The 25140-nt window shown below is 36.7% G+C and overlaps 1 protein-coding gene across 3 annotated transcripts in view; it reads right to left on the reverse strand.

Annotated features, from left to right (window-relative positions):
* LOC145679662 (leukocyte elastase inhibitor-like) overlaps positions 1-25140 on the reverse strand; it is a 206211-nt gene that overhangs the window by 46718 nt on the left and 134353 nt on the right. For 2 of the 3 annotated variants that reach the window (XM_081750239.1, XM_081750237.1), the window contains exons 2-4: positions 9276-9589; positions 6202-6387; positions 248-458 (exon numbers count right to left, since the gene is read on the reverse strand). In XM_081750239.1, the coding sequence (XP_081606365.1) occupies positions 248-458; positions 6202-6387; positions 9276-9589 (711 nt within the window). Of the gene's footprint in view, positions 1-247; positions 459-6201; positions 6388-9275; positions 9590-14485; positions 14620-25140 lie in introns of those variants that run through there. The other variant, XM_081750238.1, reaches the window with a different exon arrangement.

Genomic DNA, 25140 nt, shown 5'->3' on the forward strand with positions numbered 1-25140 from the left:
CCAAGATGTCATTTGACCTATTTTATTGACATAATTATTTTTTAGTCTGACTAGAACCCAATGGAACATCGTTACGGAAAACATTATCTTAGATGATCTGTAGATCGGTAACCAATTCACTCTCAACCCGTGAGCAATGTAATTTTCGGAGAGATTTTCTGCTAAATCACTTGAACGAATTAATGTGTGATGATAAAACTGCAATGATACATCACAATTAAAATCAAATAATAATTATATTGCTTACCTTCATCTATTAAATCTTTTATTTTCCCATTTGTTCTCTCTTCAACGAAAGTATTAACGTCTTCGACGACTGCTGTATTGTTGGCGAAATCTACATTAGCCACACTGGCGTGAAAGTAATTTTGTGCAATATCAAGAAATTGTTGCTGAATTGGGAAGTTATTCGAAACGTACATCTTACTGGCAATTTTCAAAATAATGTCGTCCGATTCCTAGGAAAAGAGACCAATAATTATAAATTAGTTTACGTAATATTTATTTGTGTTACACAGGGAGTTCAACACCAAGCCAAGTGCATTTTTTCCTTAATACGTTCTTCACTAATGTATATAGTGTAATGGTATTTTAAAATACTTATCATTGTTTCATTGGAAATGTTATGATTTTATAGCACGTGCTCTAAGTACCACAGAACTGTGAGTTCTCAGAAAATAACTGTTGGAACGTTTGCTGATACAACCTTTACTTGCACGTTTACTTTAGGGTCCATACAGTGGGCTTATTCGTTGCGTTTCTACTGTTAGGGTTGATTTGAATGTATTGTTAGCTTACATCAATTTTGATACTGCCCAGTTTTGAACAAAGGATAGATTGTATGTTTGTAGTCCAATAATAGAAAAACATTTCTTTGTTGAGGTTCGACAAACAGCCTCTTTCTCTTTCTGTTCTTTGTGTTTACCAATCCTTTGTGCTTTAACAGGCACATGGCACTCATTACTTTCTACTTATATCTATAGTAGTTCGCAGAGTATTGTTGCCAACAGAAATTTTATTTTACAACCACATTCTGAGTAAACTACAACTTGAATCAGGTAATAAAATAACCAGATTTTTCTTTATCATTTAGTATCGTAAATAATAATAATAATAATAATAATAGTGCAAGTTCCCAAAAGGTTATCAAACATTATACCGGGTGATTCAATAAGAACGTGAAAGGCCTAATACTGCAAGTAGAGCCTTCAAACAAAAAATTGCATTACCAAATTGTATGCGTAACATGCAATAAAAATAGTAGCAACACCAGTGGCGTATCGTGAATATCTGTGAGTGGGGTCATCTGCAAAATTTGTCATGGAAACAGTGTTTGGTTGTGCCTCCATTGAAACAAGTGCACAATGGGAGAAACGTCGAGAGGAAACACCTTGGCATGTTTCTTCCTCGTTAGCAGCAACACGGTCGCATTACTAGTTGAAAGTCAGATGGTGCGAGGCTGTTTAATCTCGACGTTTCTCCCATTGTGCGCTTGTTTCAATGGAGGCGCAACCAACCCCTGTTTCCTTGTCAAATTTTGCAGATGACCCCCGTTGGAGACATTTACGATACGCCACTGTTGTCGCTACTATTTTTATTGCATTCTACACATACCATTTGGTAGTTCAATTGTTTGTTTGACGGCTCTATGTGCATTATTAGCTGAGATAAAGGCCTGCTACGGGTAGTCAGATACAAGTCTGCAACAACGGCTCTAGCGGCTAAATGGGAAAGGATATGACAAAGTTTGTCCTCTAAAAGTAGCATCACATTTAATGTCCTTTCGAACGATTCCAACAGTTATACCACTTTCCATTGCAAATTTTGAAGTTGCCCCCCCCCCACTGGTCTCGCCACTATTTTTATTGCATTCTACACATACAATTTATTAATGCAATTTTTTGTTTGAAGGCTCTACGTGCAGTATAGGCTGCAATATAGGCCTGGTACGTTCTTATTGAATCATTCGGTATATATACGTGGATCAGTTGCAATCCTTCGTAAATATTTTTGGCTATTTTGATTAAACTGTGTGGCAACAGTGCAGACATGAAGCTGTATCGGATGACGTAGCGATTTTAAGCGTGGACGTGTGCCGATAATCAGTCGTAAACATGCCTCGACAGATGCAAGTTATGTCCAAATTGGATATGCGAAAAGGTGTAACTGCACTGAAGTTTATCGGCAGTTTCATGAAGAGTATGGTGAAAATACAATGTCACGTCAAATTACCGCGAAGTGATGCAACATGTTAGAGAACAGACGTACAGATATTGACAACTGAGCGCGAGGAAAAACCATCAACTGCGGCAAATCCGGAAATCGCTGCTCTCGTAAATGAATGCATCCTTATAAACAGATGCATAACAATAAACGAAATCGCAAATGAAGTGGGTATTTCTCATGGTAGAGTGGTTATCGGGCATTGGACGGGATTTCTTTGCAGAGGGCATTGAAAAACGTGAACGACGCCTCGACACATGCTTAACTAATGGAGGTAATTACGTTGAAAACTAGATTGGGAATGGAACACTATGATAATATATTTAGCCACTCACTTTTGGCCATTTCTTCGTACTTCGCTAAGCTATCTTCATAGTTATCATGTTTCTTTAAACATGGAAAAGGATAGCAACAATGTTCAGAATCCAGGATATCAAATGTGTGTATATCCCATATTGTGTTGTTCCCGCCCAGAGAAACTTTCATGTTTCCAGGTCACAAAATGAGGCGGCCTGAGACAAGCATTTTGGAAGCAATAAGCAAGTGATAGCTGTTGTGCACGAGTGGTTACAGTCGCAACTAGAAGACATTTTTTTCTCATGAGTAATTCATGCATTTCCACAACATGTAATACGTGCATTGTATGTCATTCAGCTACTTCAAATTTTGAAGTACGCTTAATTTTTCTGTATTTCGTAACTAACCATATAAAAATAAATTAAAAATAATTATAAAAATTACCTTTTGTATAACCTTCCTAAATATTCGACAGTTCATCTATCGATAGAAATACAAAGACTTGTTTTTACCTAATTTTTATACATGTAGCTCATTCATTTCTTAAAGTCCTATTATGACGCCTAATTGATGAAAGTTTACTTTAATGTTCTATGATTCTTCATTACCAATAAACACAACAATGACAAAACTATTACTGATAATCTTAAAGTGGATATTTTGTGATTACCAATATTCACCGGTGAAAGCTGGTAATAGAAATTCAATTTCTAAACTTCATCATTCCAGAGCGGTGATTACAGATTATCACAATTTAGTTCCGGTAATCACCCTAATTTAGACTTTTACAGTATTATATATACACAAGGCGTGTTAGAAACGTAATGTTATCAGCAATACTGTGCACAAATCGACACCGGTACACACTGTGCACAAATCGACACAAGTTCGTTTTCACTCCAGTTGCTACACGATTGTTGGGGGTATCAAAGTTGTAGTTACGTTTGTGATTTGCGTTAAGAAACTGAATCGGCAAAAAGTTTATGCAAAGTTATGAATTAAATTCTGTGTAAAATGTTTGGTGAATTCGTTGCTGTGACTTAAGAAAAAATATTGAGTTATGGAAAGATTTATGAAGAATATTTCCTACCCAGGGCACAAGTGTTCAAAATATGTAGGTAGGCCTATTTTCTAGAAAGCCGAGAACAAGTAGAAGATGCACCAGCGAGAATAAGAAAGCCCAAAATAAAATTGATGCTCATTTCTTTTTTCTGTCACAGTCTGCGGATCATTCACAAGGAATTCATGTCACCAAGACCAATTGTCAATCAAACTACATTATCATGAAGTCTACGAAAAACTCAAGAAAGGGGTGGTAGGTGTACTACCAGGCATGCTGAACACAGGGCAACGCACCATATTAGACAGCAGTCTCCATCAATAATTTATGGCAGAAAAAATGCATTCTTATGGTTCTGTTTCGTATTCTTCGTCGTTAAAATTCCTATCCATCAACAAGTATTACTTGGAAATGTAAAATATATCTATCGATTTTACATTTTGTAAAATATATCCATCTATATATATATATGGACGGACCCAGGATTTTCTGATGGGCTGCACCAATAACTACCAGTACAGTTGAATTAAATTTGAATTTTTTAAATGCCTTTAGGCATCTGTGGTGTGAATGAGGAATTAGCTTGGAAATGCTCAGTGAGTCCTTTTCTTTTACTTCAACCTTCGGAAACATGACTTAAACTATTTCTTTTGCAAAAGCCCGCTTTCTTTTAAGTTCCAAACGCAAATATGACAGCAGAAATATTTGGAAAGTGTTCCTATTTTCACTGCTAGCTTCTCGCTTTAGATAGTGTATATTTACAAGGAAGCAGGGAGTGCACATGCACCGATGCACCCCCCCTAAATTCGGCCATATATATATATATATATATATATATATATATATATATGTGTGTGTGTATATATACAGGGAGTTTGAAAAAGAACTCCCTACTTTTAAGTATAAATTTAATTGAGAAATAAATGAAAATTTACATCAATGAGTACATATCATGAAAGAGAATTCCCTCAAGTTTTGTTTAATGTTGGTAGACTTCAACGTGGGATCCATTTGTGGCTCTGCACACGTCGAGAGGATGTTCCACTTTTCGCCACGTATTCACCAACATTTCAGGTGTAACTCTCCCAACCGTCGCGACGATTCTTTCCCGTAAATGTAGACTACGTCTGGCGAATGACTTCTTCGGGCTCCGAACACAAGAAACACGGATCTGTTCAACAACATCTTCAGAAGTTCTCGGTCTACCTGGTGATTTTGCTTTTAAAATACTGCCAGTTTCCTTGAGAGACTTTAGCCAATGACGGATAGTTTTTGCTGTAGGTGGTTCACCACCATACTGACGTCTAAAATTACGTTGCACTGTTATAACTGACTCAGTTTTCACAAGCCAAATAACACACTGCGCTTTCTGTTGCGGAGTACACATTGTTGCTGAGTTACTCTGCACTGCACGCCTGCCTGGACTGAACTGAGGAAACAAGGGAAAAAAACAGCACTGGTACCGTCTCAAGGTCAAGCAGACCTGCCAAGTGCAGGGGAGCCAATCTTGGAGAGTTGATGAATCAAACACCACAAACTAGAATGGTGTATGACACTTTGTACCCATTCTAGGACACATTAAAACTAGGAAGTTCTTTTTCAAACACATACACTATATATACCAAAATTATTGGTAAAAATGAAACCATAGATTTCTGGCACCAAAACAAGAAAAAAGTTTATATGACCTATAGTAAAGAAGTGGACAGGGACGGAACTAGACATCTTCGAATGTGGGGACAAAGGAACTTCACACTTTGGGAAGGAAACTTGCCGATCTACAAAACCGGACCACTCAAGATGCGAGTGAACAGTTGCTAAACACACTGGGAGTGATGGAATGCAATCGAAACTCACTATTAGCACGTTGCATAGGCGTGAGAGGGCGACATAGACGTGGGAGAACAGTACTTTAAACATCTTCTGTAGGTACGTTTCTTGTTAGCATGTATGACCTAATTGTTTGTAGTGCTACTCTGTGTAAGGTACTACGTTACAAATAAAGTACGTCGTTTTGCATTATGCCTTTATTTCATTACATTACACGACAAGTTATACTTGTTATTATTTCTACCCTCTATCTGCAAGTTTTTAACTTTTATACAACTTTCCATTGCCCCGTGAGGTTATGCAACCATGCATAAGTGTTTTTGATTTGATTCCCATTGTACTTGCGCGTGCAATCGTGTCACGGATAACAACTTGATTCTGCATGATTTCCATCTTTACTGCGCCGTTTCAATACCCCTGGCGTACAAACATTCGGTATAGAATCTCTGGTGCAGTTATGTATCATGCGTTTAACATGTCAAGTGAAGATAACTTTTAAGTATTTATGAACTAACTTCCTAGCTCCTATCAATATTCCTCTGGCAAGTGTGAAGGTGTTTCCCCCACATTCGGCAAGTGTGAAGGTCCTTAACCCTCCAACATTCGAAGCTATCTAGCTCCGCCCCTGTACACTCCGGACTATATATCATATAAACGTTTTTTCTTGTTTTGGTGCCCGGACTCTGTGGCTTCATTTTTTACTATTACTTTTCGAACATCCTGTATATATATATTCATTAATATCTATATTGGTATCTTTTCCTATAAAATAATATTTCTGGAATACTTACATGTAATATGTCGATTAGTTTTTGATAATTCGCGGCAACGACACTTTTGTCCATGTCTAGCGTGAGTCCATCAGCCAATTCTGTTGCTGTTTTCCTGTCAGCACCTATGTACAGCAATGCCAAGAGTAGTCTTACGTTAAATGGCGAGACGAAAATATTTACCGTGTCATCCTGCTTCCTCAAAGCCTATTGAAATATTGTGCAGGTAAGTTTGTTTATTAATCAGTCACAATTATTTTTCAATCAATAAAGCAAATTGAAATTAGTAACGATTTAATTTTGCTTTAACAATAAAATCTTGTTCAACTGAACATAATTGAAGGACCCTCTGCAATAACAAGGTGAGTTACAAAGCTTATAAAACTAGAGTGCAACGTGCTCATTAACAGGAGTAAATCTGTGTATATATGCCCATGGAGAAAAGTGGTGTAGAAATGGTCTATATTTTGGATTATAAAATGTCGAATATAGAAAATGCAGAGTAATACAAAATGAAGATGCAAAGTGAGAATTTAGACGTGTTTTTGCGTTTTCTCATATTCACACTCAGGGATGAATTCAGGGGGTAGCCCGGGGGGAATCTCTCCCCCGAAGAAAATCCATTCCCCCCCGGAGAACTCTCAAAATTTCAATCACAAAATGTAGAAATTACTTCACCCAAACTCCCCTCAACACGAGGAGTTCATATTCCCCCCGGGTGAAAATGACTGAATTCAACACTGTTCACACTCGTTTCGAAGATACAGGGGGTGGCAAATTTTAAAGGCAACACCCTGGATATGTATACTGTATATACACAGCACTTTATAATTACATAGAGAATTTTGTTGTATTCTTTGTTGATAAATGTTCCAAAACTCGGAACTGTGTACGAATAAATTAGCAAACTGTATGCTCATTGGTTTGTTAACGACCCACCCCGAAAAGCCGGGAAAATATTTTTTTAGCAAATGAAGCATATTTCTTTTCTGTACGGCATATTTGAAATACTCACTCAAAATATGTACAAAATTGCGGACAAAAAATAATTCTGGGCATATATGGGTTAATAACGAAAGCGAACCCCTTCCGGCATTATGCTTGCCAATTTCCATGTCTATTGGGCTTAATCTTGGACTTAAATCACATGAGGACTGTCACCAATCAGGTTGAAGATCTCGAAAACTCTCGATCCCAATATCAGTATCTTTATATGTTATTTTTGACCTCCCCTCCATAATGACGATGTGGGCTAAAGTTGAACTTGAACAGCATCGGGCATACTAATATTCAGCTCAGCAATCCGGAAGCATTGGAGTTGACATTAATATCGCCGGAAGCTCCCTCATGGCTATGCAACTAGCGTATGCACCTATCATATGGAGATCTGGGTTCGATTCCGTTTTGAGCTGCTTATATGATTCGAAACGGACGTTGGTTAAGCTAAAGCTCTACGCAGCATATAGTTTTGCTGCTGAGAGGGACACTAAAGTCCAATCTACTACCATCCATAGTCATGGTCTCTGGTATTCATCCTCAACATTTTCCTCTTTCCAGTATCCCTTCCACGAGCTGAAAATTTTAAAAAAAATCGAATCTATGAATATACAAACTTTCGTGCCTCTTAATAACTCTTCCTGTGCTAAAATTTAGCCAAATATACACATACCCACATGTTATTTTATATGCAAATATCGAATGCTCTTCAATTTTTTGGTGATGAAAGAAACGTAAATATCCAACCAACAAGCAAGCAGAAAAGTTTACAATAAGTAAATCCCAATATGTAGTTTGAGGTTTGACCCCTACCTGTATATGCTTCGAATATGGATGCTGATGAATCAGAAGTGAAAAGAGTATAATAACATGAGACATATATTATCTCAGGAGATTATAGACACAGCCTTATTACAGTCTTTATGCACATCATTATATTCATGTCACAGGATTATTTGCCTTCACATACGAGATGAAATTCCGTGCATCATTTAAGGATTGATCACAAATGCATTTTCAGTAGTTTCTTCATGATCATTATAACGACTCACCAAAGGTAGTCGTCAACCTGGTTCGGCTAATAATATAAGTAGATCTTGAGTGGTAGTATTTGTTTACACATTAAAATATCTTCCGTGATTACATTTACTAGTATTCTCACCTTTTATATTGAAATTACAAAACGATGATACGTTTTAAACAATTTTATTCGTTGATTCTCTTTGAACGAATATGTACATAGACTGTATTGCAATCGTACATGTTTGTTAGGTATCTATCAACAACTACATAGCAACTAATTATACAATAATGTATATATCTTATATATTTTGAAAACATTCTTCTTTTGTTATTTTTAAATTAACATTATATTTGGTATAGTGCTTATGTAGAAGCACTTTCTGCCCGATAAATACAAGTAATTATCAATTTATACAAAGTATCTCGTTGTATCATCAGTTAAGGAATCCTGGAACTTCTTTTTCATATATGCTCACAATAAATTATAGTATGATACGAGATTGGGAATTCTAGGAGGCCAGTTGAGAGATGTTGATAACTGTGCGTATCCCTGATCAACTCATTTATTGAGAAATATTTCATTGAAACATTCTTTCACTGCAGACTATTAACATGCTGGTGCTCCAAATTGTTTGAATTGTAGTAAATCGGTACATCCTCGAGTTTACAGTTGAAGAACAAACCAGTCTTAAGGGAGTTTTGGCTCACCTTGTACTAATCTTAAAGGATTGAAATAGGAAATTAATATGTGAATCTAAGAACCAAAACATATCTTGGTAACAATCGATAATTAAGTCGTCCAGTTCAAAACGGTTCTTTGTCCATTTTCAGAAAACTTAAAAATAATTTATGATCTGCATGTTTTATAAAACTGTTAATTCTTCCGTGTGTTTATGTGAAAAATCTGAATATCCTCAAATATTGCCAGTTTTACAAAACGCATTGATCCTATAATTTTTCTTGGAATTCTGGGATTTTTTGTAGATGGACAAGAGCCCTTTCGGATCTGGACGGCTCAATTACAATGTTTAGCGAAAGAGGAAACTTAACCATAAAACGTTTTATCATGTATTTACCTCATAAAGCCTAATAGAGAAACGAGCATTCCCATCATTTGTTAATGGTTCGTCTTCTTCACTTTCACTGAGGTCTTCGTATTTGAGATACGAAGGTACCTGTTGAGCTCTATATTGAGTTGGGGTTCTGCGCCGAATTATCCCATATCTACTATTATATCCTACCGGTATTGCATATGGAGGTATAATTCTGTATGAATTAGGTTGTTTGTATACTGCCTGGAATTTTGGTGCTGCCCTGCTTGCATAGACTCTTCTGCATATGCCGAATGGTTTGTACGAAGACGATGCTGTTATGATGAGTAAAATAATTCCTAAGAAAGGAAATAAAAAATAATATTAAATAAAATAAAAGTGAGATTAATAACAATTCTGTTCAAACAGAACTTCATGGTGTTTGAAACATATCGATCAGTCAGGATCATTTCCATAATAGAACAACATAGTAATATTATCTCTAAAGAGGAAAACTGGCTTATACAAACAAAAAAACTGTTGGTTATATATATACAAGAAATGAACAAGACCACTTTTTTTAGAAACTTCTGTATGGGTGTTTCTTGGAGATGTCTCGAGTATATTGGGTTATTTTCTTTTTGATAAATAGAACTGAAGTAACTTGAAATAATTGTATATTTTCATGTTATAGGATATGTTAGTCGGTTTCGAATATTCAATATTCTTCTCGTTTTACCTTACACTTCTTAATAACGTTTCTGTTGTAGGTTTCGTTGTTATTCTTATACAGTACAACCCCTCAAATCCGAACCCCGGAAATCCGAAAACCCGGCAAATCCGAGCACGTTCTCAGGAGGAAAACAAACTACAGCTGGAAAATGAAAAAAGATAAATTTAATCACACACATTTAGTTTTTTTAAGGTTTTAACATTTTAAAACTTAATGCTTATTCTAAATCATTATCTAATTATATTCTTACAAGAAGACAGTTATAGATATGCGACAATCATTTTTGACATGAGTGTACACCCGCCAGTCAAGGTCACTGCCCTTTCGACCACTGGGCCACCCTGTCTAACCTCAGTCGTTGTTTTACCGTCAATTCAGTGACGAAATAAGTACGTAATATTATTTCCCAGGTAATCCGAAACCCCCGAAATCCGAACAGGCTTCAGCCCCAATTAGTTCGGATTTGAGGGGTTGTACCGTACTTCGTGCAGCACATTGTAACGTCCTCTTCGCTAGACGACATAGTATATAAAAGCGACAGGCATGAATAAATGGAGAATTCGCGGCATTAACAATGAATTACCTTCATCGTTACACGACTATGTACTGATAAAGGACATCAAACATAACCAAGTGAAGTCGGATCTACCAACCTATGAACTGTTCATAGAATAGATATGTGCTTCACATATCAACTTTTTACATCCTTCGCGTAATTTACGAAATCTTTCACGCAGTAGAAAATGCGATACGTTTCACTTTTGGAAAGTTTGTGTATCACTCTACTGAATTCAAAACTTCCATAAGCTCAGTTTTGAAAAACTTTCACGTAACAAATATGCGGATTGACTTTGAAGCCATTTATTTCTATAAAAAAATAGGAAACTAATTTATTAAAATCAAAAGTGTATTTTTATATTTTTAATACTCCCATGCGCATTGATATGTTACTCACATACACCCACATCGATTAAAGAATTTGAAAATTGTTTATACGGTTTATTTGCCTGTTTGCATCAGTTTCTCTTTAGCGTATAATTTTAATACGATTTGAAACCTTCTGAAGTCTATGGCAATACCTATGGGTGGAAAATCAATTTCTATGTTGTCAGAAATAAGTTATTTGTCAGTACATGATTGTATTGACAATTGACACATCAGTGTCGACAATCCCCACACTGTATACTTATATGTTGTGCAATATGGGTTACGCGCTTTTCAAAATAGTTCTTTTCTTTTTCCACAAGTACACTTGTTTCGCTACACACTTTAAAGAATGTTTCCTACATTTCAACGAACTTGTAAATTTGTTCCATTCAGTTCCTGAGAGGGATACAATGTTACTATGCACAAGCATTGCAATTTTCTTAAGTATTGGTACTATTTTACCTAATATCGTACGTAGCACTACTTGTTTGTCTGTGCATAATGTTTTCACAAATGTTACATCCACTTCAGTATTGAGGTGAACTGGTGTAAATAAGTCATGTCCAACTGCACACCAAACAATTCTGTTTTCCGTAGGCTTATTGAAGGTTCAAACGATGTAGCACTCATACCAACAATCACAGTTGTGTATTAGACGTATTTTCTGGATAGTAGTGGACATACAGGAATTCTTCTGAAGTTTTAACGTTAGCGGAACACATCTTTCCAGTCAGAATGATCTTACTCGAGTGACTACATCATAGATAGTTATTGCTTTAATATTGATTATATCATATTGATGAGAAATTACAGTCATTGCCATTTAAATGACAGTTTGATGGCCAGGTGCCTTATGATGAGGAATTCTTTTTCTGAAAACTGTTGCCACATTTCTTTCAGTTAAAATATTCCAGTTCTTCTTTTACACTTGTGATACTTTTCCAGTCAGCTAAAAATATTCAGATACACAAAAGCTTTAAAACACAATTTCGAACTGAAAGAACTTGGAACGTTTTCAAAAAGTTCATACAATTTTCAGACTAAAACATTTAGTCAAAAAATTTCAATAAGTGCAAAAATTTTGCAACTTCAAAGTATAAAGTAAAAAGTTGAAGCAAAACATTTGAAACAAAAAAATACGAAACATTAATCAAACTTGTCAAACCAAAATTTTCTAATTAAAAAATTCAAATCAAAACTATATAAGTAACGTTTTCAGAGCTAGACATTCTCAATTTTGTTACATAAAAACGTTCAACCAACAAGGTTTAAACTAAAGATTTCAAAAAATCAAACAAGTAATCAAAATATAACCAATATTTTTTAACTTAAAGGATTTAAGCAAGTTTTAAAATAGATCATCCAATGAATTTACTACAAGAATAACTTTCCACTGATTAGCCAATCAGATTTCACCAAGAATAACTTTAGATACGTGGTGTTGTTTTAAGAGTGGTACATACATTACCAAGGTTCAGAAACTTTCAAACTAAAGTTTACAAAAATATTAAACGGCAATAGAAGAAAATAAACCAAAGCATTTAGAAACTTTTGAAAAAACAAATAAACAATTGAAAGTGATTAGTAAATTAAATTGCGTGATGGATAACTTTTCACCAATGATGTTAGGCTTATGAGTTGTAAATAAATTTCAAAAGTGCAAAAATGTTGTTGTAGCCAATCAATCGATATTCGTAATTTCCTATCAGGTACTACAAAATATTTGGTATTAAAATCTCAAGGATTTTCTTTACAAAAACAAACATTTACCAGGAGAAATATTGTAGAGAAATATTTCACCGTTAATTGTCACATTTTATCCGGTTGTCAACTATTAGAGGAAACAATAAAGGAGTTTCAATTACTCAGCTACATCTGCGATCTTAGACCTTCAGTCAGGGTTGCAAATCCTAAGATTAAAAGTGTGAAATTTTTGTTGTATACCAATAAAATTTAATAATTATCTATTACGATACAAGTCTTAACAATTCCAATTGAAAATCATAGACTATGAGGCTGTAACCTTCCGAGACGTACTAAGATTTAAAATGTTTAATCAAAAAAAGTTTTGATACAGTGATCGAAAAACAGTGAAAGAAAATTTTCAGAAACTTTGAAGAAAAATAAACAAAGATTTGAAAGTGATTGCTAATCAATTGAAACTTGGCACGAAATTCACCGAATCGATTAATTTTCTTTTTTTCTTTTTAGTAGAAAGGTTGAATCGATCCAATTTTGTTTGGTAAACCAACTTAGCTTTCCCAGCTCAGGAAAAAATAGTCACCTCTGAAACACTTTACGACCATGCACGTAGGTGCTCATGTGATTTCTGTTGTAAACACCTGAAAACTCGTATAGAAAATTGGAATTATCCGGTAGACTTGGCACTAAATACACTAAAACACATGAACACATTTTCCAATCTAAGAATTTCCAAACTAAAATCTCCAGAATGATACAGAATGAACCTGGCACTGTTTACGATTATAACCTACAATGTTATCAATTACATTTCATATATGTATGTGGTGGTAGAAAACGTTTAACTATAGACCCACCGTCTATATGCTTAAAAATATATAGTATATATATATATATATATATATATATATCTTTTTGAACTAATTCTTGTTGTCGCATATCAGTTGACGCATTGACGCGTTTCGATTAGTTGCTTACCAATTTTTTGTTGATTTTTCTCGAAATAATTACAGCTGATGGCGTCATAGAATCCCTATGTAATTACACACCTTTAAGTGAATGGTAAATATTATAATTTTGACCATTGGGTTTCTTGACGTACAGAAGTTGTTTCAAAACAAAAACGTTGACTCAATTCGACAAATTTCATGCTAAGTTCGAAATTTTATCTTGTTTTGCGAAAAATAAATGCACACTGATGACATAATGTTTTGCTTTTGCAAAAAACTACTTTCATATTTCGCAACAGCTATTTTCTTCCAAAGTAAATCATCCTCTATCAGTATACCAAGTGGTAATTGCACCCTAAGAATGGGAGTTTGGGAGTTTTTTCCCTATTGGTTCACAATCTATTTGTATAGAATTCACTGTTTACAAAACATAGCTATTTTTCTTACATATGTCTATTTCAAAACTCTGATTTGATTCTCGATACTTCAGTTTTTGTGTTTTATGGCTTCTTCTCTGCAAAGAAGTTATGGGCCATTTGGTAGGTACGGGCCACTATTAACATGAAACTTTGCACCAGCCGCAGTTGGCGAGTGTACTTGCTATAATGTAAGTTTAACTTCCATACTAAATATCATTCCCAACCTTAATACGTCTGCCACAAGATTGGTGAATTGCAAAGTCAGGCTACTTGTAGCAGCTTTTTTTCCCTGATAGTAACATTCCAAACACACATTTGATCAGGTATCACACACAAGGTTGATATTTTGCTGCTCAGAGGGATTTCAACCCGCTTTTTAGTTGCACGATCTAGGTATTTAACTTACAGCTACTAAAATATTAACTTCGAATGATATAAGAAGTTAAATTGTTCACACACACAAACACAACCATGCACAAAATAAACTGTTGATACGTTTCTAAATAAAAAATAAAAATTACGCACTACAACCATGATGATACTTCATGAGCACCAGCAGCAAAATTATAAAACTTGGTAGTATCTCTATCAAATCACACTTTTTACAGTACTTTTAAACTTCCAATTTTAATTGTGTAAACCTGGTATTAACATGGTTCGCTTACCTAATGGTTCACTATATCAAAGATTTTATTTAAACAGTTTTAATAGTTAAACACACGATTAAACAACAATTAAAAATTTTTAACTTATCATTTATTTGTTTTATGGAGAATTTATATAGGTGCTTTAATATGCAAAAGTACTTTAAAATCTAACACTCCATTATGTTTAATAACCAGTTCTTTCTAAGTGTGTGTTTATATGTATGGAATAAAAAAGCAATTAAATATCTTCTCTTCTATGTAAAATTCATTAGGCGGCAAGTTTTACTAATATATATATATATATATATATATATATATATATATATATATATATATATATATATTGCCAAACAGTAAAAATGTTTAAAATTATTATTCTCCCTCTCTATTTTTGCTCTATACGTTCGACGTAACTTGCGTAATGTTGGGCTTCATTTTCAGATCTACGTATTTGCAAATATGTATGAACATATTTTATAAAGTAGATGAAAATATTAGTTTTAATCGCAAAGAGTCTGTTTTATATCCCCATTTTGGAAATAAAACAAAATAAAATTATATTTGTTATTGTGAATAATAAAACTCCATAAATTATGAATTTTTTATAACGCTTATACATATCAGTATTTATATTGCTGACACAATAATTTTATTTATTTATTTATTTATTTATTTATTTTGCAAGGTGAAAAGTAATTCTCTTTAATCCATATGCTATACGGACAAGAATTTTTATTAGTTTAAAATATTCTTTTTTTAAAAAAAAACTACACTTAAATATTATAAAGTGACGTGGTGAATTGAGATATTTTTCCTTAGAAAGACCTTCAATGAGTAATTTAATATAAAATGTTTCAACTATATTTTTCAACTTTTTAATTACATTTTAATACTATCAATTTCATTTGCACTACTTCTTCTTTTTTATCAGATCCAACTTGTTATTCATCATAACGATAAATCCTACTTACGTTTTTGTTCGCATAAAAGATTCACTCTGTTAAAGGAATAACTCAAAAACTAGGATGCGTTTTAAACATCAATAGGTAGATTTTGAAAGAAATTCAATTAGTTTTTTCTCCTTATTACATTGTACTGTTTGGTTATTTTGTGCTTTCTTGCTGCACGCTAATAACACCATTGCGCACAGCAAAAAACAAATGTTAATACAAATGTGTTGTAATATAGGCATTCAATTATGGTTGTTGCATGACTACTCTTTTACTATGTTATTCCAACACGAAGGGTAGTTATTTGAACGTTATTTTAAAACATATGACATCGTAAACATATACAAGACTATAAATATAGCATGCTTATTTTTAATAATCATCGGGTTTACTTATTGAATAATTTTCAAACGACTTATCCTAGTTTAAGAAATCGAATATTTAGAATACGATAATATTAAATGATATACATTTAGAAGAATTTTCCTAAATATATGTATTACAACTAGTAACTAAATTATTATTAATATCACTACACCCAAATATAAGCTACTCATGTCACAACATGAACGACTAATTGCTGTAAACGAAAAGTTAGTGAAATTGCATAAATACTATTGATAAAGGAAATTTACAAAAAATTACGTTGATATAATAACACTAGGAAATATAAATAGGACTCCTTCATAGTTTGCTCAATCCTTCTAACCAAATGACACACATTCTTTATATTACTACATGTAGAAACTTTAATTCTTGATGTATTTAATATTTTCAGTATAATATTGGATTACCATTAATCATCTAGTCGATATATATCAGATTCTCTTACCTTTATATTCACATTTTCAATTTTCTTTCTCATTTTAATACATTTTCGTTTATAAGTCTTACGTTTTGATGTTCCTTTGCGCAAAGATACCGAAGCCTTGCAAGGGTGTCAAGGGATTAATGCCCTTATTTGTTACATAATGAAGAATAGTGTTATCTTTTATACTGAGTAATTTAGTATACTAGTTGGTTACTTTAAAACATTTTCAAGTTTGGTTTGATTTGGTTAGATTACCTCTGCAACTTATTGTGCAGTCAAGAACTTCGATTCGTTCCTGGAGTAAATTAACTTCAGCTCACATCTGATTGAGGCAGAGCTGATACCTGTATTGCACTAGTGGGAGAGAATTCTATAGCTGCCAGTTTCTGCTGAAAGAAAGTAGCTATGCTGAGAAGAAACAGGTATTTCCACTGCGTGTTTTGCTTATTTTAGAGGAACATTAGTTCCAAATGTGATAAGGCATGTATCAAATTAAACCTGTCATTTTAAAATTAATGTAGTGCCTTTATTACGCATTGTACAAGTTTATGTTTTACATGTATTGATAGCACGTACATTAATTTAGAAATTGATAAACTGTTCATTGTTTTATGTTGCAGGGTACAGATACAGCAATGAATGAAAGACATCGCCGTCAACGAGTCGTCGACAAATGGCTCCAAAATCCATGTCGCTCGTGGAGTTTGAGTGCGAAGGACCTGAAAATGCCGCGCAGAACTGTCCAAACCATATTGACACAGTGCATTACGACTCAGTCGATCGAACGACAACCACACTATCGAAATCCTTACGGCTCACGTGACCCTCGACTTCACAAAAGTATCGTAAGTGCCATAAAGAAGAATCCTAGTGCTTCGGTCAGGGATGTTTCCAGGAAGTGCAACACAAGCGTTAGCATGGTGCAGAGATTGAAGTAACGCGAAGGTATTAGGACATACACAAAACAAAAGGTGCCAAGAGTTTCAGAAAATTAGCACACCGTAATCACATCACATGCTCGCAAACTCTATGACTACCTCGGGCGCGAAAATCGCCACATCATTATGGACGGCGAAACCTATGTGAAGGCCGACTTTTCAGCTCTTTCTGGCCAACAATTCTATACTGTCCCACCTGGAGAGCATCTCCCATGATCCGAAACAACGGTCGCAGTGGGAAAATGCGACGAGAAATATCTTGTGTGGCAGGCGATCTGCGAGTGCGGAGAAAGGAGTTCAATTTTGTCACGAAGGGTACGGTGAACGCACAGGTCTAGGTCCAAGAGTACTTACAGAACCGACTGCTGCCACTAATTCGAAAGCAGATTTCCCCACTATATTCTGGCCTGATCTTGCCCAAGCCAACTACGTCAAAGCGACGATAGAGTTCATGAAGAACAACGGAATCGAATTTTTCAAAAAAGAAAAAAAGAGAGACATGAATCCATCTAACATACCGCAGTGCCGATCTATCGAGCGTTATTGGGAGCAAGTGAAAGGCGTTTTGAGGAAGACATGTGAGGCTACAAAAACCATTCAGGAGTTTCAGCGAAAGTGGATTGCTGCTGCCAGGTCGATCAAGAAAGTATCTGTCTAAATCCTCATGAAGGGAATCCGCAAGAAGCTGCGCCATGAATACAATCCATGAACTCTTTGCATTGTTTCTTTGAGCATACTTTATGTCATTGTACTTGCTCTCAATAAATGTAAAACAGAGACTTGTATAATGCGTAATAAAGGTACTACATCAATTTAAAAATGGCTGATTTAATTCGGTACATGCCTTATATTAGTAAGCATTTAAAAGTGAGAAGGAAATTTAAATATATAACCGTTCATTTTTGTCCAAAGGTTTGACGACTGTAACTAATAGGATTTCTATTAGAGATATACTCAGTCTAACATTTGATTGTTCAGGTGGTAATCTGGATACTCTCCTCAACTTGCATTTAATTAATATTCATATCTTGTCACTAAAACATAAGGTATTAAGATACACTGCGCACAAGGAAGGAAGTGAAGGTTGAATAGAATCAATCCTTCTGGCCGTGTTAAGAATGAAAACTGCATTCTAGTATGAGGCTTATGGCTTCGAGATAGAGACTTAATAAATCATAAGTTCGTTAAAATTATCATTTTTGCGACAACGACAAGAAACAAATTTGCAATTAAGAAAAAATAAAATATATTCTCTAGCTACAAGTACTGCAGATTCGTCAATAAACCTTTTCAATATGGCACGATAGAACAACTAGTGTGCTGGGAGGAGTTGACTTTACTATATACAGGGTGGTTCAAACCAACACCAGTAACGTTTGGGAGATGATTACTGACACCAACATAACACTAAAAGTATAGACCAGTTTGGGTGCTGAAATGCTACCTTTCGGAGTTATAAGCAGCTGAAATCTTGAAAAAATGAAATTTAAAGGTCCAAAGTTACAAAACTATAGAATCTATCGTAGTCGGGTCAAGACTTCACTTACTAGGGATGATTCCATACCGGGACCAAGTACCTGGAGGAAACCTATATATCGTCTGAATGTTCTTGCCATGCGAAGTACGAAACCGTTTTCAAATCACGGGCAAACCGCAACTTGACTTTATAACGGTCCGCTTTGTTGGTTTTTGTGACCCTATGTATGACATATTCGACAGAATAAAAATAAATGTTTAGATGTGTAAAGGAATCAATGTGTCTTTGCTTGAATTCACAAAGACTGTTATTAATAATGCATTGAGTTATGCAGACAGTAATGTTGGTGACAGGTTTCTATTAATTTTATTTGTGTTTTGTGGAGTTTGTGTGTAGAGTGCTTGCGTCCTGAACTGTCAACAGTCAACTGGTTGTTGTTTTGCTACATCAGCAATTTATGAATGTTATGTATTTATTGTAATAAAGTTACGAGAGACACCTTCCTGTCTCCTCCCAACACCTAAAACCACACCTCCTATGACGTCTGGGACTCGCTTTCGATATCAACCAAAATAGTCACCGAGCCTGGGGGCCCTCCTTAAATAGCCCCGGTTACTTCCGTCTTGAGGAGTAGCGATATAGATTTGAAGCCGGGAGTAACGGTGCGGAGTGGAAGCTAATCTCGGACTTCTCCTACGAACTGGCGGATGCCCGCGATATCCCGCCAATAGTCCAGGACCAGATCCATAGCAAGATACCAGGAGACCAGAGAGGGACCAACGGACGCCCGGACGTCATGAAGGTACACCTTCCCTAACCGATAAACCTAACCCTAACCCTGTCTCTCTTCTTTCATAGAATTTCTTCGTTATTAACTCTAATATCCCAATGATCTTTTACTACAAAGGACAGCCGTCTTAATCCAGTGCCTGTGAACTGAGCTAAATTCCCCACTTTCGTTCTTCTGACGGCTTGTGTGTAGGTGGAGTTTCCTTTCATTTTTCCTCCCCCACACACCCTTTATATGGTGGAGATGTGGCTTTTTACTCTTTCTTTTTATCCCTGCTAGTGTCCTACTTGGTGGAGAATTGTTTTTACCCTGTCAGTTCTATCTCTGCATGTTTTTAGGTCAATCTTCTAGTAGTGCATGTTTTTCTTGTTTTCTTTTCTGGCCAATAGCTGTTGTTGGAGCAGGCATTTCAGTGCCGAGTCTAGACTGGTTTTCTTGCGGGAGTGTAGCACACGCACCCCGATCGAGACCAGTTATTGGGCGTATCTCCGCAACAGACGGATGGTTTCACCAGAGTGGAGGCCAATAAGCTCTCTTGTCTATTGGGTCTTTCGCATTTCACTACTTTTGCAGTGAGGCATTTTTGCCGAGTCTGTGCGAGGTTTATTGCGGAGGTATGGACGTACCCCGAGCAGAACCTTGCTGAGGGCGTAGCACTGTACGAGGAGGGTTTCACCCTATTGTGAATGCTCTTTTGGTGTGCGTCTTACTTTCGAGCAAAAAGTACTACTTTAGCGTCGAGGCCTTTTGGTCGAGTCCGCACACGGAGGTCATTGCGATCAGATGGAACTTCTGACCGATCCGACTTCCTCGTTTAGGGGCGTAGTGGCGCTAGAGTCCGAGAGGTTCTCCTCAATTGGAAAATAGCTCACCTATGTTTCCTCTTATTTTTGCATGACTCTTGGGTCCTGGCAAGATGTTTTTTTTTCCTAACTCTTTCCGAAGTATAGTGCGTTTCTTATTTTTTTGTGTCTATTAGCGTATTCTCGGTATTATTTTATTATTTTTAAGTTAATTATTGAGTTATAGTATTAATGTGATGTGTAGTTGTGTGCCCAAATTTCTTAGAGATTTTTGTCTATGTTGCGTTACTTACATGAGGAATTAGGCGTCCCTACAGAGGAAATTTTAGACCATAGCAATACTGTATATTTTGAGCCTGCCGCGTGTTCTTCCCCAAAGTCCGCTAAGGTTACGCGCCAATATTTGTATAATTTACGTCGGCAGTTACGTTTATCCGATACCTTCTCCGAGATTTCTGGGTCCTCTTCCATTTCTTTAAGTCCTAAAGTATCAGATATGGCATCTGCAGCGAATAATGCAGGAGGCGAAGGTCCCGTTCAATATATGAATTCCATTATTAGACCTGAGCCGTTTTATGCTCGTTTCGGGGAGGATGTGGACAGATTTTTGAGGAAATACGAAACTGTGGCCGAAGTCAACGGCTGGACAGGAGCCCGTAAGAAGTTAATTTTAGGATCATTACTGAAAGGAGGTGCTGAAAATTGGTATTCAGCAATTGAATCGAAACCCGAATTTGCGCAGTGGAGTTATGACCAGTTTAAAGAACGAATCCGTCAAACCTTTAAAGATCATGCGCTTCCCCATTTTACTGTTGCGCAGATGAGGGCTCGAGAGCAAGGTACGGATGAGAGCGTCATGGACTACGTTTACTCAAAACAGGATCTCATTCTTAGATCAGATCCTACAGCCTCAGAAAAAGCACAAATACAGTACATTATCGAAGGTCTTCAACCTGAATATTTTCGTGCTGTTATTAAAAAAGAATATGAAAATCTCGCTGCACTCGTCGATGAGTTAATATTAGAGGAAAAGGCACGATTGCTGACAAAGAGGAAGGAATTAGATCAGTTCATTAAAAAGAACTCAGTGCTTTTGCAGTCTGCCTTGGTCAGCAATAAGCCGGCAGACAGCCTTCCTTATGTAACAGCTGCTGACGCAGCATATAGACAGGAAACAGCTGTTAGAGCTGCTGACTCGCCACGAGAGCAAACGCAGCAGAGTAATGACGTCAATGGCCGTTTGCTTGAATTACAGCAACAATTATCTAAGTTAACGTTGCAAATATCCGCTTTTTCTGATGGCAGTAAAAACAAAAACAATGACAATGGCTCACGCAATAGAAGAAATAACAATAGACGAAACTTTCCACGTAATAACAGGCAACAAAACAATGATAATGGTGCCAATAGTTTTCATGTGCCCCAAACCGATCCTAACCGGTCCGAATCAAATACAGGGTCGTCCCAAAACAACGACTCCTCAAAAAAGGGACCTATTATCTGTTTTCGATGCAAAGGCCCTAATCATATCGCTAGATATTGCAGGGCGACTTTAAACTAACTGCTAGGGTAGCAAATTGGACCAATGCTACCCATTCTCTCCGAATTACGGTCCCTCTTTTCACCCAGAATGAGTTGCCTCATATCAGTGTTATTATGGGAGGAGTCCAGACTGAATTTATGCTCGACAGTGGGAGCCAGGTCAGTTGCGTCGGTTCCAATTTAGTACCGGAAAGTGCTAGGAGATATCGCATCAATACTCGTTTACGAGGTGTTACTGGCAAGTTTATACAGGTTTCTGAGTTGGCGATTCTCCAGTTTGATATTAATGGGAGACGTTTCTCTCATGTGTTTCGAGTTATTCCACACTTTGACTATGGTCCTTTGCTTGGAGCTGACTTTTTGAATATTCATAGAGCCTTAATTGATTACGATAAAAATACCTTTACTCTTTCTTATTTTGGTCGTTTACCGTCTCGTTCATTGCCGAGGCGAAATTTGGAGGTGCATTTGTCCAAAGTCCTTACAAGTAAAGTTGCTAGCTGTTCCACTCCTGTTTTTCGAGTTTTTGAAAATACTGTGTTGCCACCGCGGTCACATACTTTGGTCCGTCTCCGAAGTTCGCTTGATATTACCGGAAAAAAGTTGTTGTTGTCCCCGTCTCAGCGAATTGAAGAGTTATTGGGAATTTTTATCCCACGAGTTCTGGTAAATGGTGAGACACCAGTCGTTTATGTGACCAACCCCACCACCACCCCAGTGAAGTTACGCATGGGAACAGTTCTTGGTCTGGCAGAGGACTTTGAGGAGGTGCCTGTTGATTCGGATGAAGTTGTGGCAAACACCACGGAGGAATACACCCCACCACCATAGCAGTTAGCCGCATCACAGAAGATGTGTGATCCCACCCGAGTGGACGTCAATCAAGACCTCGTCCCGGAGGACAAGGAAAAATTTTACGATCTTATCCGCTCCTTCGCGGATGTCTTCTCTTGGTCGGACACAGACGTGGGCGTCGCTAGAGGCTTTGAACATGAAATTAGGCTATCTGATGAGACCCCAGTGAACAAGGCTCAGTATTCGAGATGTCGTCAAAAAACAGTTGGATCTTCTCCTACGTCAGAATGTAATCTCGGCAGAGACTTCCCCATGGAATCACCCTATTATTTTGGTCAGAAAACGCTCTGGAGACTTCAGATTCGTTTCGGACCTCAGATTTTTAAACCTGCAATCGATGCCCTGTAATTATCCGACGCCACCGATGGAGGACATCTTAGGACGCATGGCGGGAAAGCTTTTTTACACGAGTTCGGACATGAAAGCCGGGTTCTTCCAAATTAAGCTTACTAAGAAGAGTAGGGAGTGCACAGGATTCTCAATTCCAGGCTTCGGATCCTATGTATACAACTGCTTACCGATGGGACACATTTCCAGTGCCGCAGCGTTGAATAGGTTGGTGAAATTAACGCTTGCTGGAGTTCCTTCTTCAAACATTATGTATTATGTGGACGACTTTTATGTAGTTTCCAGTAGTGTGGCTGAAATGCTCGACTTATGCAAGATTCTGTTTGAACGACTTCGTTCCAGAGGTTTAAAGTTGTCCCCCGAGAAGACCAAAATCGCTCACCACTCTTTGGTCGTACTTGGCCACAAGCTTGGGAGTTTTGGGATGTCCGTTTCCGATAAGATGTTGGACACCATTAGAGATTACAAGAGGCCACGGACGAAGAAACAAGTCAAGAGTTTTCTTGGAGTTTGCTCCTTTTTGCGGCGTTATGTCAAGGATTTTGCGATTATCGCGGATCCTCTTCAGAAGTTGATGAAGAAGGATGTTGATTTTACCTGGGGTAAATCCCAGCAGGATTCCTTTGAAGCGCTGAAGACCGCCATCTTGGAAGCTCCCACCTTATTGGCCTATAAACCCGAACGTGACTTGCATATATACACGGATGCTTCGATCCGAGGTTTGGCTGCCGTCGCAAAACAACCCGTATCCGAAGATCCCGAATCTGAACTGGTGCCTATTGCATTCGCATCCCGTGCAGTGGGGCCTGCTGAGAAGAATCTTTCTGTTTACCATCTAGAACTCCTAGCTCTGCTATATGCCTTGCGTTCTTTCCGCTATTTTGTTTTGGGAAGACATTTTTTCCTTCACACGGACTCCAAAGCCATAACATATTTAAAGAATAGCAAGAACTTAACTGGAAAACTAGCTCGTTGGCTGACGGAAATTGAAGCTTACCATTTTACTATATCTCACGTCGCCGCAGCCAGCAATGTAGAAGCTGATGCTTTCAGCCGTTTTGTTAACCACAAGCGTGATATTACCGATGAGGACGCAAGTGCGGCAGATCCCCGTATATTTTTCATTGAAGATAATGACGCTATTGATCTTAGAAAAGCTCAACGAGAAGATCAATACTTTAGCAAGATTATCGCCTACTTGGAGGATGCTCCTGACAAGGATCCTGCTTTCGAGCGAAGAGCATCACACTTTACCATGAGGAACTCTACCCTATACAAAGTCAACTCCACGCCTCTTGGAAAAGTTCATTTAGTCGCTGTGCCACTGTCCTTGAGAGACCGAGTTTTTGAGAAGTGCCATGCTGAAAAACTCGCAGCAAACCACGCTGGATTTTCCAAAACGTATAATTTGCTTTTAAAATCTGTATACTTTTTGGATATATTTTCAAGGGCTCCGAGTCAGCAAATTTTTCTTAAGGTCTTACGTAGTTATAAACAATTCCACGTGCTTTTGTGTTTACATGGACATGTGCTTCAATGAACGCTTCTTTATACGTCAAGTGAACGTTTATTGTGTTTACAAATATATATATGGATATGTGTGCTTTTGTCCTTTTTTTTTAACGCAAAAGACAAAGAAAGAAAAGTGCAGTAATACGAAGAAGACTGGAACTTCTAATCTAAAATATCGAATTATTAACATTTTTTTTTGTTTTCTGTGTTGTTTTCATTTTATTTTGGTGTTTTTTTTTCTTCGGTGATAAGTATATATACACATGGTTATCAATTTAGTGGTGCATATTATTCAATGAACGATGATATAAAATAAACTTGTTTTTTTATATATCTTCAGTTCCAGACGGGGGAGTGTAAAGGAATCAATGTGTCTTTGCTTGAATTCACAAAGACTGTTATTAATAATGCATTGAGTTATGCAGACAGTAATGTTGGTGACAGGTTTCTATTAATTTTATTTGTGTTTTGTGGAGTTTGTGTGTAGAGTGCTTGCGTCCTGAACTG

The sequence above is a fragment of the Thermobia domestica genome, chromosome 2 (assembly GCF_964235325.1).
Source record: "Thermobia domestica chromosome 2, izTheDome1.hap1.1, whole genome shotgun sequence".
Lineage (NCBI taxonomy): Eukaryota > Metazoa > Arthropoda > Insecta > Zygentoma > Lepismatidae > Thermobia > Thermobia domestica.